Source organism: Pundamilia nyererei, unplaced genomic scaffold (assembly GCF_000239375.1).
Source record: "Pundamilia nyererei isolate P.nyererei 1_Seehausen unplaced genomic scaffold, PunNye1.0 scaffold00171, whole genome shotgun sequence".
Lineage (NCBI taxonomy): Eukaryota > Metazoa > Chordata > Actinopteri > Cichliformes > Cichlidae > Pundamilia > Pundamilia nyererei.
This window is the reverse complement of record NW_005187572.1, coordinates 941,400-957,147: the sequence shown is the minus strand read 5'-3', so window position 1 is coordinate 957,147 and position 15,748 is coordinate 941,400. Positions and strand designations below refer to the sequence as shown.

At 43.2% G+C, this 15,748-nt stretch overlaps 1 protein-coding gene across 4 annotated transcripts in view; it reads left to right on the top strand.

Moving 5' to 3' along the window:
• Positions 1–2,944: 2,944 nt before the first annotated feature.
• The window catches only part of rims1b (regulating synaptic membrane exocytosis 1b), an 80,215-nt gene continuing 67,411 nt past the window's right edge, over positions 2,945–15,748 (top strand). For all 4 annotated transcript variants that reach the window (XM_013914104.1, XM_013914107.1, XM_013914106.1 and 1 more), the window contains exon 1: positions 2,945–3,531. In XM_013914104.1, the coding sequence (XP_013769558.1) occupies positions 3,365–3,531 (167 nt within the window). In that variant the 5' untranslated portion in view covers positions 2,945–3,364. The remainder of the gene's footprint in view (positions 3,532–15,748) is intronic.

Sequence of the window (15,748 nt, the reverse complement as noted above, 5' to 3'; positions counted from 1 at the left end):
TCTCCTGTAACATGAGGCTGCAATATGATAAAAACAAACTCCGGATTATGTGTGCATGATGTTATATTTACTCCTGTGTGATTGTCAGAGTTCGTTAAATAAAAACAGTAAAGGTCGCTTAAAGCTCTGCTTCCTCCTGCAGACTTTCACACTCTGCAGCAGACTGTAGCACGACTGTGCCACTCAGGGCTGGGGTCCCTAGTCACGACCTAAATGATGACAAAATCTTGCACCACGGAAAGCTGACGTCACCGCGGTACAGTCACCGCTCCGGTGACGTCACGTGACGGAGGCCGGGCGGCAGCATAAACAAAAGCCGAGAGTTTAATGCCATCTGCTGGACGGGCACAGCCTGTCACCCAGCATCATTACGTCATCCGGGAGAAACCGGTGCCAGCTCCGGATCGATGTAACCTGGGAGCCCGGACCTGAATGCAAAATGAGCCAGGAAGCGAAAGAGCAGGACAGACAGTGAGATTAATAATGGACAGAAGCTGCCAGCATCTCACTCTCTGATATCATACAAACAGATCTCTGAAGTTTACACTTAATACCTGGAATCGACAGGTTTTTCTTATTGTGAAAAACACAATGAGACACGAAACCTAAAAATGTTTCTGAAAGACTTTCTAAAAATCTGTGTATTCATTCAAAAAATATTGTACAGATTACTGAGAAACCCAAATATTCATTATTTTCTGCCTTATTTTGGACCAAACTTCCCTCCAGACTACAATAAATGTCATGTGGTGTCCAGTCGTGTTTCGCTCTCTGTAAAGAACCGTTTAAAATAATATTATTCTCAGAGCAAACCAAGCTGGCTAATTAAACACAGAAGTGGCTGACACAAAAATGAAGTATGATGAGCATACTTTATGGAAATAGTAAAGTTAGAGTTTTTAATGAGGCACAAAACTCTGATAATCTTGTATTTATTCATTATTAGTTAAATCTGGTAAAACACATATCACAGGACAGAGGTGGAGCTGCAATTAAAAAAGTCATTTAGGAAAGTAAGGTAACACTTTTTAAAAGTTATTTAAAACTAGTCCAACTATGAAAATTAAAATGCAAAAGTTTTATTTATTGTAAATAATATTTCTAAACATGAATCTCAGTCAAATTAAACAAAACGTTTAAGGAAAACATGGAAAACATGTTCTGTTTTAATCTTTAGTTGTTTGGTGAAAATATTAAATATAATAAACTTGTATTACCTGTCCTGTATTTGTTCCATAACATCAAATACACATTTTTGTCAAAGACTCCACATGTAATCATAATAAAAACAAAATAACTAATAAAAACTGATACTATAATACTAATATAAAACTGAAATGAATTCAATTAGAATTTCTATCCTGAAAAGCAAAAAAATATGAAAAAATATTTAAAAACTAAATGAAAATTAATCTTTTGTTCTGGACAGAGTGTTTTATTTTGGAAACTGGCCACGTCCTCTGTGCTGTTCCTGTGTGTGACTTCCAACATGCTCTGTGTAGCCTGATGCAATTCACCCTTGTGGATGTGAGACAGCAAATCCCAGACAAGCCCCTAATTTGTAATTCGCAGAATTTAACTACAATTTTCCCCACTAGGGGGCAGTGTTTTGACAGTGGGATTATTGAATTGTTTTTGGATATGTCCTGCTGTATATTAATTGCTTTTATTGATTTTATTGATTTTATTGATTTGGCTGGTTAAATAAAGGTTATTCTGACTCACTGCACCATCTTGTGGTATGAAGCGGTGTTACATGAAGGTATAATCTAGCCGTAGTGTGGTGGTTAACACATTTGCATAACAAGCATAAGATCTCTTTTTTAGTTCTGGGAGATAACGCAGCTGACTTTGGGGTTGTGCTGGTATGGCATCAGCACCAAAACAAACAAACAAACAAACATGTGGTTCTTGTTTGATTCCTCATCTGACCCTAGTTTGACTTTGGTTATTATCTCTTTAACACAACACTCAGATATTTTGAACATGAAGTTGTCCAAAATGTTTGTGGGATTTTGTTTGTTTAGTTTTTCTGTACATTCAGTAAATAACTAGATGAGTTTAATTTTTTTAAATTATTTTAAGCACACACCTTTAACAAGGAAGGACGCAACGAAAGAAACTACAATATTAAAACCGACTGAACACCAATCAGCCTGGCAGTTAGTCAACATTTACTTATATATAACGAACAAAGATGGGGGAAATAAACAAAAGGGAAATAAATGGATGCGTCTAAGGCTAAAATGACCCAGAGAAACCACTTTTCTTTCAAGAATAACACAAAACCATGAGCTACATAATGTTAGAGGAAAGGTGGGTTAAATGGAAATGTCAGAGACCCCTGCCCAGCTTCCATTGCCCTAAAGTAAAGCGCGTGAAGTACGGAGGTCAGTCTAAAGTCTGTATCAGGACACACGATTCAAATGACGTCAAAGAATGGTTAGATCAAGTTTTGTGCAGCAGCTGCTTGTGCTCGCTTGTGCTTGGTGCAATCTCAGGTCCGAATACGGAAGAATAAGCTCGTTACCTGCTCTCGTGGTTTGGAGCATTTCAAAAATACAGCATAAACACGACGTGGAGTCGCTCAGGTGTGGAAACTGCTCACAGAGAACTGAGCAGCTGTCCGTGGTGCTGAAAGTGATCGTGCATTAAACCGGCGGTGATTTATTCGAGTTGACGAAATACAAAAGCATTGAAAGGGGACCGGAAGCAGCCGGTAGTGTCAGACACCGACACGCTTTGTGCTCCCTGAACTTTGTGTGGGTTTGAGATGCGCGTGCCCGAGCGACGCCTGGGATGGTTAAGGACCCCATTTTCACATGAGTAAGCGCGCCTCTGCAAAAACGGGAGATGACGGTGGGCTGCATTCCCATTGACTGAGAGAGAGAGAGAGAGAGAGAGAGAGAGAGAGAGAGCACGGACTCCGCCTATACCAACCCCACATCCAGCTCCAGTCCGACGACGGCGGAGGCTCCACAGATCAGCCGAGCGAAGAAGAACCACGGCCCCCTCCTCAGCTCGACTCAATTCCCGGCGTGAAAAAACGGAGATGGGCTCCGTGTGAATCCGGGCGGTGGAGGGGAGAGGAGGGCAGGCGGGGGGTGGGGGGGAACGACGACGAGAGCGTGGTGGGGGCAGAAACACCCATAAAGAGGACAAACAAAAGCACAGCCGAGGGTGCCTCCAACCATGAGCGGCGCGCACTATTCGCCGGAGCTGCGGCTGCCGCTACCGCGTTCACTACGCCCGCCGACCATGTCGTGAGGTGTGGCTCGGGAACACTCCGGGGAACCTGTCAGCCGAAACGACACGCCGAGGAGAAGGAGGAGGAGGTGGTGGTGGGGTGGTGCTGGTCGAAAAGATGTCCGCCTCGGTGGGGCCCCAGGGCGGCCCTCGCCCACCCACCGTGCCGCCGTCCATGCCAGATCTGCCGGACCTTAGCCACCTCACCGAGGAGGAAAGGAAGATAATCATGGCAGTGATGGCTCGGCAAAAGGAGGAAGAGGAGAAAGAACAAGCCATGCTAAAGTAAGGGCAACATTTTCTTCCTCCTCTGTGGAAGTTCTAAGGCACAGAAAGCTGCTCTTGTAGCCGAGCTCTCCATTATAACCATCACATCCAGTAACCACCAGCCTCTGCGATTCCGTCATTTTGCACTTGTGGAGGTGTTGATGTGTTCCCAAACATGCAGCCACCGATATAACAGCACCCAGGGCTCGGGAGGTGTTTCCGAAAAGAATCGTGGTTGCATTAGAAGACCGGATGCTGCTGAAAACAATCGATACATTTAAAACAATTTACGGTCACAGTGAGTGGAGACGGCCCGGGTCAAACAGGTGTAGAAAGGGGCTGTGGTGAGGGTGGGGTGTGACAGTGCTGATGGGGAGAGAGGTAGGGGAGGAGGGGATGAATCATAGCATTATCCAGCCCTCACCCACTCGTTTTCATCAATGGGGACTGCACCCCATCCCTCGGTTTACACATCCAGCGCCGCTCAGATTTCCCTTTTTACGCACGCGTGCAGGCTGGAGTGTGAGCTTTATCGCTGTAGGTTTCTGCGGACAGTGTGTGTGTGTGTGTGTGATATCCTTTACAATAACAGCAGAAACAATGACATTATAGCTCACTAGCTCACAGGCCTGGAGCGAACCAAGCCGCTTTCATAAGCCCAGCAGAGGGCCGGTGGTGAGGCGGCGTGTAAGACTGTGCTCCCCTCGGCGGAGAGAAGATGGGGTGTGGTTGGCATTCTTAGCAGGCCACAACCAGATAACATACAGATTAGGAAAGAGAGAATTGTAACAACATAATAATGATATTGGACGTTTGTAAACCCTCTGCTTGTCAATCGAGCAGGCTGTCAGAGAAAACTGAGAGAAGAATAAGAACAGAGAGTGCTGGTCTGGGGGATGCTTGGCTGTACAGAAGCTTTATGGGAAAATGACAGAAGGGGACCACTTCAAACTGAACAAACCCACTATGAGATGATAGGGAGACGTTATAGAAGGTTGGGTGTACTCCAGCTGCCTTTTACAAAAGCATTGCAGTTTGATGCACCGGGGGGCGGGGGTTGAACACAAGCAATCTTTAAGACACTGTGAGTCAGGGCTGTATGTGATAACTTGCTCCTGAAACATGCGAGGACCCTTATTCTGCTCCTGGCTGCTGTTGCAGCATCTTTTAGCTTCTCTGTCCTTCTCTGATTCTAATGACTGTTTTCATTTCCTCACTGAAGGGAAACAGAGTGAGGGCCAGCGTTGGGCCCCTTGAGAGGAAGTGATGTATTTAATGTTCCATGAGGCACAGGCAGCAGGTTCAGTCAATAATGGCTTCATCATCTGGCTAATCATTAACCGGACCAGAACACCATGGCCAAAGGAGTAATGTGATTTTAGAGAAATGTGCAGGCATTAGCTACTGAGGCACTCTTTGATATTTACCACTAAATGGTGTAAGATTATTATGCACAGTATAGAAGCCAGACACAGGACTGAACTAATATTTTATTGAGCAGAAACGTACTCAAACCGGGTTTCATTTCATCATTAAACCCAGCGGTTCGTTGTCAAAGTCCTTCTAGAAGCACGTTTCGCCACTTGGGGATCTTTGGCCAGGTATTTTGAAGTCCCTGTTTAAATAAACTTTAATTGTTCAGCTCTTTAATTAAACTGTAAATCAATCTTTTGCATACCTGCTGGGGTACGCAAACTGATGGCAGTGTAGTTTGATCATGCTTGAATGGAAGAGCTGTACACATAGAAACAGAAGCTGAATTATATAGAACAGAAGAAATCAGGAAAAATGAAGAGACAAGCATATGTTTTACAAGCAGGACAACAATAAAAACAAGGGACACACAAGTGTGTAAGTTTGAGCTTTCCAGCTGAACAGTAGGCGATGACCATCTTCATGCACGCTCACACAAATGGGGTCAAGAGATTTAGGATAGTCACAGCTGAATGAGAATCCAGGATTAAGTCCATACTTCAGTGCAGAGTTACTGGAATTGGACTTTTGTTTTAGAGGGAAAAAAAGTTTTCTTGTCACAATATGTTTTGAATTATGAGTTAACAAGCAAGATGTGCATGCAGCAAATGTTTCCCAACTGTGCTCATCTGCAATCTGAAGCAACCAATTCAATAGCAGTCAGTGCGTTAGGACGAAAATCTAAGGTTAAAAATTATCATCTGGATTACTGGGCAACTTGAATCTTCTCATTTTGAACGTATAATGGCACTACTGGAAGGTAAAGTTCGTTATAGGCAGTGTTGGTCAAGTTACTTGAAAAAAGTAATCAGTAACTAATTACTGATTACTTCCCAAAAAAAGTAATCCTGTTACTTTACTGATTACTTATTTTCAAAAATAATTAATTACTTAGTTACTTAGTTACGTAGTTACTTGTTAAAAACACGATTTACAACCTGAAGAGGTGATAAAGTGATAGATCTTTCAGCCCAGTTCTACTTTTTCTACATAATCATCATACAAAATGTAATCAAATGGAAAAGTCTCTTTTTAAAACTTGTTTTATTAGTTTTAATCTTTTAACTTTATGCATTAAGCAAAAATTTAATTATCTGCAACATTCTCTGAGTTGAATAAATTAGTTTAACATTTAAACCTATTTTCTGCACATTCCAGCTCATAAAATAAAATATTTTTTGTGTTTACACTCAGTCTTTCAAATAGATGCAAGTAAAACACAGCAGAAAATAAATAAAGTCAAAGACTCAGCGGTCCTGTTGCTCTATTTTCACCTGTAAAGCAGGAGTGGGGTAGGCGGAGGTTTACCCTGGTGCAGGTGTGCCGCGGTCAGTGGAAGAATCCGCGAGTTTCTCTGTGAGTTTCCCATTACGTCGTAGCTACTCTGTGCTTGTTTGGAAGTTTAGGGGTTTTTTTCGCTGTAAAAAGAAGTTTTCTTCCCACGCACAGCGGACACTAATGTTTTTGTCACTTTTTATGGAATCAAACTCAAAGTAAGGTCAGTACTTCCACGCTTTAAACGCTGCACGCTCATACTCTCTCTGCACTCGATATGTGATCCATTGTTGATCTGCACACAGCTGTTGTCACTAACTTCGCACTTGCTTAGGTCACTGTCATGAGACATTCTCGCAAAAAAATCACAGTTTTAGTAACGCAGCGTTCCTATGGGAAAGTAACGGTAATCTAATGACCTTTTTTGCAATAGTAATCCCTTACTTTACTCGTTACTTTAAAAAAGTAATCGGATTACCGTAATGTGTTACAAGTAACGCGTTACTGCCCATCTCTGGTTATAGGTTACCCATATCCCTTCAAACATGATGCCATTTTTTGTCATCCTCATGTATACATTAAAAAGAAATACTGCAAATAGCTTGTGCTACCAAACCTTAGGACAGTTCAGCCTATGATGAATTCCATGATCTCAGACGCGTCTGTTTCATCAAAACACTAATGGTGTCCAGTGGCCTGATGCTCCAGGTCATGAAGGTATACTTGATTAGGGACGTTTTTTAAAATCAAATCACAATCTGTTTCTACATCTAACCAAGAGCCTTTAGTTCTACGCTCATAGCTGCAAACTAATCAGAATGAAAATGAAAGTAAAATGCTCCCAGCAGGAGGCAAACTGCAGCCTTCTGACTCCAGCCTCCTCATGCAGCCACTGTCGCTCTATATAATGTGACTGTTGTCTCTCAGTGTTCACCGCAGTTATAGCCAGTGTGTCAAGACTGCCATCCAAGGAGGTTTTGTGTGTAATGGTGAGGAACGGTGTAGCGACATCACCCATTGGTTTCAGGATATTTTGCAGCTTCAATATTAGTGTTTTGGCTACAGAAAATGCTAATGTTGCTAGAAGTGACCATATTTGGATTAGAGGGTGGAGTTTCAAGTTTTCAGCTAACACTAGCAAACTTGGTAACTTGGTAGCAAACGTAGCAAGCTGCACAGGTGCTATTGCACAGAAAGTAACAGAGAAATAAAATACTGCAATTTCACTCTAGTTAGCAGAGGTGACGCCTGGCAGATGCCTGTGTCTGGACGCCTGCCAATGAAAGTGGCAAAGCCTCACACTCCAGTATCCAAACAGATGAATTATTGAAAAAATAATTGTCTCTCAGATTCAAGTGGCCATGAGAGGAAGTGCAGCTTTGGCACTTCCGTGTTGGCTTCATTTTTCTACTTGGATGTGACTAGTACCTGATAGAGTGACAGCACGTAATGTCTGGGGATGAAAACATGTTGCTGTCTGTGAATGAAGCAGAAATCAGTGAGTATAAAGGAGACGTAGCTACCCAACAGGGCACTAAATTGAAAAGTTTTTTGCTTTTTTGTAATTTAAGGATTTAAGACCTTGATAAATTTTTATTTGTGTGCTTCTACACTGTCTATTGAACGTGTAGGGTTTATTCCTCATGCATTCATGTCCAGAGATGTTTTCCAACACCAGTGAGAGCCTACAGCCAAAAGGACATTCAGTACCTTAGTACATCAAGACCATTCCACCTGGCCAGCACTGCCTGAGAGTCAAGCAGCTGGCAGCGATAAGGTTATACTGATATGGGACTTTATCTGTCACGAGTTTAACCTCCAGCATGAAAGAAACATCGCAGAGCCAGATCACCTGCTTCTGAGCTCACAGACGGTGAGAAGTCAGCACCTGGGTTTTCCTTCACTAATTCACAGCTACAACAAACGCTTTGTCCTCCTCTAATGCATTGTAGACTTCAGAAACTCCCTCCATTGACTTGGCTAAATCTCCATTGACTTCCTAATCCAGAGGAAGGTTGGTACAGGGGAGCCGTCGTGCAAAAGGGGAAGGATCAATGCAGTATGCAGCAGTGACCATAATCTCAGGAACAAATAATTCTAAGCACAACAGGAAATCTTTTTTCTGCTCAATGTTCCATCCACCCCTGGGAGCTTTGAGGTTCCCAAAACGTAAATATAGAAATAATGTTTAAAATATTGATGTGCTCAGAGCAGAGTTTGTAGACAGGGTGGATGCACAGCACAGGGGTGGTAGGCGATGTTAATGGAGGCCTCCGCTTATGTTGATCTTAAGGGAAAGAAGTAAAAGCACCATCAGCAGTCGTACCCATTGAATCAATGAGCATGCACATCTGTGTTGGTTTTGTTTTCAGGACTTTAAACTTTTTTCTGATCTGCACAAGGTGCAGATTGTTCCTTGAAACCAGATGGGCAGCAGAAGAAATAAGGACTTGGGGGACAGAAGGAGGGAGAGGAGGGAGGATTTAGAGGTTTTAAGGATTAGAGTGGTGGAAGAGAAGGAAAGGGCGAGACTGAAAGAATGGGAAGTTTCCCACTCACTCACACACACACACACACACACACACACACACACACACACACACACACACACACACACACACACACACACACACAGCTAATCTCCCTTTACCAGAGCTCCCCAATGCTGTAAGGCTGCAGGGTGCATGGAGAGGGCAGCGGAGCCCTCCGCCCTGTGTGCCGTCTGATGTGGCTGCTGCTGTCCAAGAGGTCAGCTACAGCTGGGAGACAAGGTCAAAAACAGCCTGAGTCTTTGGTTCTAGCATCTGTTCTAATGTGTGGAGTCTGGTTTCTACTTTATTGAACTGATTGTTTTCCTCTTATTTAATATTTACATAAACAGTGAGAGATAGATTGTGATGTTACAGGGTGAGAGGTCGAGACCAGAGAAGTCCTGCCTGACTCTGTCGTAGTTCTTTCAAAATAGACCACTCCCCTTTCTGCATAAGTTCCTGTATGTAAACAATCTGTTACAGGTAACCAGTATTTACACGTAAAAACCTCACTGTCATGGGCCGTGGTGCGCGGGCACGAAAAGATCCAGGCGCAGACTCCGCGCTAACAGAAAAAACACTTTATTGTAACAACGAAAGGCGACCCGGGGAAACTAGGGAGCAAAACAAGAGACTAAAAACCCGGGGAAACGATGACACGAGGAAGCCGGGATCGGGACGGTGGGAGGCTGTAATAGAAAGGGGAGAGGATTACTAGGGAGCCGGGAAGTGGGGAAAACACATCTGGACTGAGTTAGAGTAGGGGGCTTACGATAGAACGGGACCGTGGGAGCTCGGGAGGGAAGTGTGGCAGTCTGTGGGGGCAGGAAGTCCGTGGGAATGGCGAATGGGCCAGGTGAGCACCGCGAGATCCAGTTGAGCCGGAGGACAGGCAGGTAGCAGACGCCGAGTAGAAACCACTGTGGGGTGACTAACGGACTGGCGTGGAGCATCCGTCAGCGCCGGGTTAAGTAGATCTCTGTGTAGTCACCGTGATGGAGAGCAGGTGTGCTGGTGATGGGTGTGGCTACCCGAGCATCACGCATTCCACAGACACAGGACCACGGACCATGACACTCACAGAGTTACTACAACTATAGAACTTTTAAAATATGAAAAAACAAGCTCCTGGTAAATATTATGATCCAATGCCGTTTACTTTCTGTGACTTAGCTGTCCACCCACTTATCCGGTAGACTGGCGTAACTCAATGTGATGCTGTTTCTGTGTTTAAAAGCTGAAAAAATGAAAAGGACAATTAAAATAAAATGAAGAGAAGAAACTGCGTTTACGCTGAAGTTTGCATGGGGACTGACCAGCACGAGGGACATGAGACAGGCAATCAGGGCAAGGGAGCCAATTACAAAAGGAAGAAGTAACCCTGTTTCAACCTGTGAAAGAAACCCTGCTTTTATTGTAAAATAGGAAATAAACAAAAGACAACTAACAACAGATTCAAGAATCACATTTAGATAACCATGAATACAAGCGCATGGATGAGACAGAGGCAGAGAGAGGGAATCACTGGGGAGACTGTACCACTACATCTACTGCTAAAATGATCACGATGTGAACCAAACACAACATCACAAAAGTGAATTTCATCCTCAGAGAACACTTAACGTAATAACAACAAACAAAAACTTGACAAATATAACAAGAAATAAAAAAAAAACCAGTCTACTAGAATATTAAAGAAATCAACAGAAGAAACTAAAAGTTCACCAAACAGAAAATCGAATCTTCAAACAGCAAAATGATGATATGAGCCAGACAGAAACTAAAACTCAAATATATGTTAACTAAGAATTCAAAAACCACACAAACCCCGGGGCCGTGACAGCAGCGGCTACAATTATGTCACCTTACCAAATAATGTCTCCAGAGTAAAGGAAAAAACTTGTTGTCTTTCAGCTGAAATTAAAAGCAACATTTTCAGATCAGACTGAAGAGTTTCAAGGTTTCTGGGAGAAAAATGCTAATGCTGAATTATGGATCAGGTCTGGAAATAGCATACACTTGGAAGTGGTTCCTGAAATATTTAAGTATTCAGTTCACTGGCTGCTGTTGATGCTCTGAACCTTTTTTGTTTCTTGTTAACCTGATTCATTTTTGTCCTGAAGTTAAATTGCACTAATTACAGTGTGTAGTGTTTGCACTTTGTCCCGGCGCACAGACAAACTGTGAGCACGGATACTTGAATGCACACAGGGAAGCATGTGTGCCCATTTTTTCCTATTTTACGCTGGTAAACACTCGCACTCATGCAAGATTGTACGCTCAAAATCGGCACCCACCCACCTCCACATGATGCACACGTTCTGACAGCATGTCTCGCTGTCCTTATAACGAGAAGCGAAACACAAACAGCCACAAACCCAGATGGCTTGCAGAAGGAAAGGACACTCTAACAAAGACAGCACGCCTGCGTTACTGTACAGTTTGTCCTGTTGCTTTGCAGCGAGCGTTCGCTCGCTTTCCAGACAGCTGGAGCAAGTGTGAGTCCATGTGCTTCTGTGTGTGTTTGAGTTTCCTGGATTGGATCGTCACACTTTGCTCTTAATTAAAAGAACTTCGAGGCAGTCGGGTGTGTCTGCAACACCTGGAGGGAATAGAAGCCCGGCGTGTGTTTGTGTGCATGGTTCTGAGCTTCCGTCCGTCATCTTTTTACTTAATTTTCATTTAATTTGCAAGAGAAAAAAAAGAGCGTAGTGCACCTGTGTGTATGCATGTGTGTGTCCAATGCAGTAAATATGGGCCAGAATCTAGGTTTGAAAGCCAGAGAATGTATGTGGACGGGCCTGTTCACACATTTTCTGCATACTATTTCTCGGGCTTTTCTGCAGCATTCATTCAATTGAAAGCTTTCTGTCACCAGAAACAATGCTCACCAAACACAGTGACGGATTCTTACAACTCCCGATGACATTCAGTGACAGTTTTTGTTTAACGCTCACTTCTGCCATGTGCACATTGTTTTCTTTTTCTTTTGCCATTATCAGATATTCTCTGATTATTACTTTCAGGAGAAATAATGTGGTTATGGTTAAAAACAACAACAACTAAAGTTTGGGGAAGGTTGTTTGGTTGTAAAAAGGGTTAAAAACGTTGGAATCTGAACTTCAGCCAGATTTGTTACAGCCTCTTTTCCACCTTTTTAACGCTTGTATTGGTTATACTTTAAAATCTGTATTAGTCAAGAATAATCATAATTTTTGTGATACTGAGTTATTTGAACTGCTGGTTCCCCCATGAAACTATGTGAAGGAGTGTCAGTTTTAAACCCTCTGTGTATGCAGATATTTACATTTCTTTTTTCCAAAAACATCCATCTGTCTTAGGGCGACAGGCAGGGTACACCCTGGACAGGTCGCCAGTCTGTCACAGGGCTGACACATAGACAAGGGCAATTTAGAGTCACCAATTAACTTATCCCCACTAACTGCATGTCTTCGGACTGTGAGAGGAAGCTGGAGCACCCGGAGAGAACCCACGCTGTGAGGCAACAGTGCTAAGCACCGTGCCACCATGCTGTCCATGCATTTTGTTAAACAATTAAAACTAAAGACTGTATAATGCAAACACTGATCTTAAAATTGATGGAGTCAACCACTGTCGTGCCGTTCGACAGGTGGCATAAAAGCACCTTTAGGCTCCACCCCCACTGTGTCCCTGAATCAGACATATGGAATCAAACAGATAATTAACAACAAAGTGAAAGTGATGCTTTTTCTACGAGTATAGTATAGTCAGTGACCTAGGTGGTCATGAATTTAAATAATGTAGACTACATAAGCACAAGATGGATGTTACCACTGTGATATCAGCCTTTACTTTGTGAAATCCTGTTATCAATTGTTGTTGTTTTCTTCTTTATGTACTAAAATCTGTAATCACATGATGAGGAAACTACACACTCCCACTGTAGTGAGTTTTCAATCTTAAGGCAAAACTTGAACCTAGTGATTAAGACCATAAAGTCTTCGTTCCTTTTCAGATCTCTTAGTTATGTCCATCTTTTATGTACAGCCTATGGATTCAGCACAAAAAGCTGAAAACAAATGTTTCATCTAAACAGATGCAGAACAAAGTCAGCCTAAAGTTGGAGTCATGTTTCCATAATTGTGAGTACTCTCAGCATCAACAGTATTTGACTTTACTCTGTTCTGCTCTCAATAATAGAGTGTATGTAAATGATGTGACAACTAAGTTATGAACTAGGCCAAAAAACACAGCATCTGTGGAATGGTTTTCCCAGTTTGGCTTGTAAAAGATTAGATTCGATTTTCTTTCCCCACCTGATCAGTCCAAGCTTTTCTCATCAGTCACAAAGGCTCATGTGGCCTCATAAGAGCAGTGAGGGTTCAAAACTTGCTGGTAATCTTTTTGAGAAGAGCGGAGACATTTACACGGTATCGGTATATTAACAACATTATCGTGCTAATAAATAGTAATGATTAAATAAACACTGCTTAGCTTAGGAGTAAATCTAAAAAGGTTTCTGCCTCAATTGACAATTTTTGTGCACTTTGAGAAACAGCCGCGTGTCTGTGTGTTGATACAGCTGCACACACTTGATATCTGGTTAATCATTAGCTACAGCATCAGAGACACAGGGAACAAAATGTGGCAGAGAAGGAGGTGCAGCCTTATCAGACTCACAGAGGAAGGGAGGAGGTGGAGGCTCGCGGTGTCTGGCTGAGTGTGCTGAGAGTGAGCGACCTGAGTGAGTAGCCCCCGTTAGTGCTCCCAGACCTCAGCAGCATTAAAGTTTAATGAGAATGCATTCTGCTTGGGCTGACCAGACTCTCTACATTGCTCTCCCTTCATCTCTGTCTGTGTTTGTGGTCAAATGAAGCCAAGGGAGTGTATCCTGAGCGGCCACACACACAGCAGGCTACGGGATCAGCACATAAACGACCTCCGCACGCTGACTTAAACAGCACGCCAAGCAACAGAGCCAACGTTTGCAAACATGCTACATCCCGAACAGCTGACCACACCTGTGAACTTGATGTTCCCAATATTTCCCTAGTGAGGAGCAACTTTGCATGTTTAGGGCAACCGTGGTTCAGGGGATTGGGAATCGCATCTGTCGCCGGTTCGACCCCAGCTCTCTCTGTCCTGGTCGTTGTGTCCTTGGGCAAGACACTGTACCCTACCGCCTACTGGTGCTGGAGGTGCCGATGGCGCGATATGGCAGCCTCGCCTCTGTCAGTCTGCCCCAGGGCAGCTGTGGCTACAACTATGGTTTGCCTGCACCAGTGTGTGAATGTGAGAGGCCGGTCTGTTCAAATGTTGTCAGCCATAAACTGGTCCGTGGTGCAAAAAAATGCTGGGGACTGCTGATCTAGTGCTTGGAAGGTTTGAATCCTAGCTGCTCCAGTCTGCAGGCCAAAGTATACTTTGAGCATGCTAAAACCCAGGATGTCAACATGGTTATTTCTCCTTTAACACAGGAGTCTAAGGGGATTGCCTCACTTTTGTATCTAGCTTTAAGCAGCTACATGTGGAACTGTATGTTTTACCATTTTGCCTGGACACTTTGCTTCAACGTAGAATGGATAACATCATGGGAGTTTTACAGGCCATGGTTAATGCTGCTGCTTAAGTTGGTTAAGTCCAGGAGTTGTGCAGATGTGTATTTTTTTCCATTTGTGGCTCATTGTGTGTGGAGGTTGGGAGAGCAGGATGAATAGAAGAAAATAACAAAGGAGGTGGCGTGCAACGGAGAGGAGACTGCTGGGATACAGTGAGGGGATTAGAGGTCGCCTGTAATTACTCCACAACTACTCCCCCAACTGGAGCTATGGCTTACACATCAACCAGCAGGCTGAGTGAGGTCAGAGGCTTTGTGATTTACATATGTGTGCGTGGCTCAGTATTCAACAAACAGGAGGACAACACAAAGTGAACTGCATATAGACAGCGATGTGGAAGAGACCACTGTGATCGCTTTCAGAGCGGAATCCCATACAGCACAAACGAGATGAGACAGTGAGGTATAGAAGGAAAAGAAATAAAGGAAATGGAGGAAGATGGATGTTAGAGGGATATAAATGGAAAAGAGAAAATATAAATGCATGTAGAGGAGGAAAGAGAGACGCTCAGGAGTCCATGCCAAAAAAGCACTCTCCTCCATAAATATGGCTAAAACACTCACAACATCAATAAAAGAGCTATCAACATCTAAGCACTATCTCTGGGAGGGGCTGCTGTAGTTTGATCCTGAAGGCTGAAGCCAGGCTGAAGCTGTGTAGCAGGAGGCCTGTGTAATTATGGCGCAGTAAGAACAGCAACGTGCTAGTTACACAAGACTGAACCTCCAGCGAACAATACAACATCAGGTCTGTTCTTTTACCCTCTTCACACCCATCAGTGACAGGGCAGTGCTGCTTCTTCAGTGCAGAGCTGTTAGGGCACTTCAGAAGAAGAAGATAAACACGGTTGTGCTTATTGGTTGAAGCAGCGGTGCCCAACCTTTTTTGCGCCACGGACCGGTTTAATGTCCGACAATATTTTTGTCGGACCGGCCTTTAAGGTCGTGGATAAAACTAACAAAACAAAAAATATACAACAACATACAACAAATAATGATACAACCAAGGCAAAAAACTGTGGTATTTTGAAAATAATAAACGCAACAGGATGATTCACTAACTGCCGAGCGTCCATTTTTCATAATTTATCCTAAAACTAATTCAATACTAGGTGTCAAATTCAACACTGAAGGAAAAATTCTTGTATATTTAACATTTCTGAATCTGACCTTGTAGTTGTTCTGAGGGAACATGTACATATATATATATTAGAGGTGCAACGATACTCATATCGATATTGAACCGTTCGATACAGTGCTTTCGGTTCTGTATGCATATGTATCAAACAATACAAAATTTATTTTATCAACTTTTCTTCTGATGATGCTGTGTTGAGAGCTCAGTGGATCTGCGTTC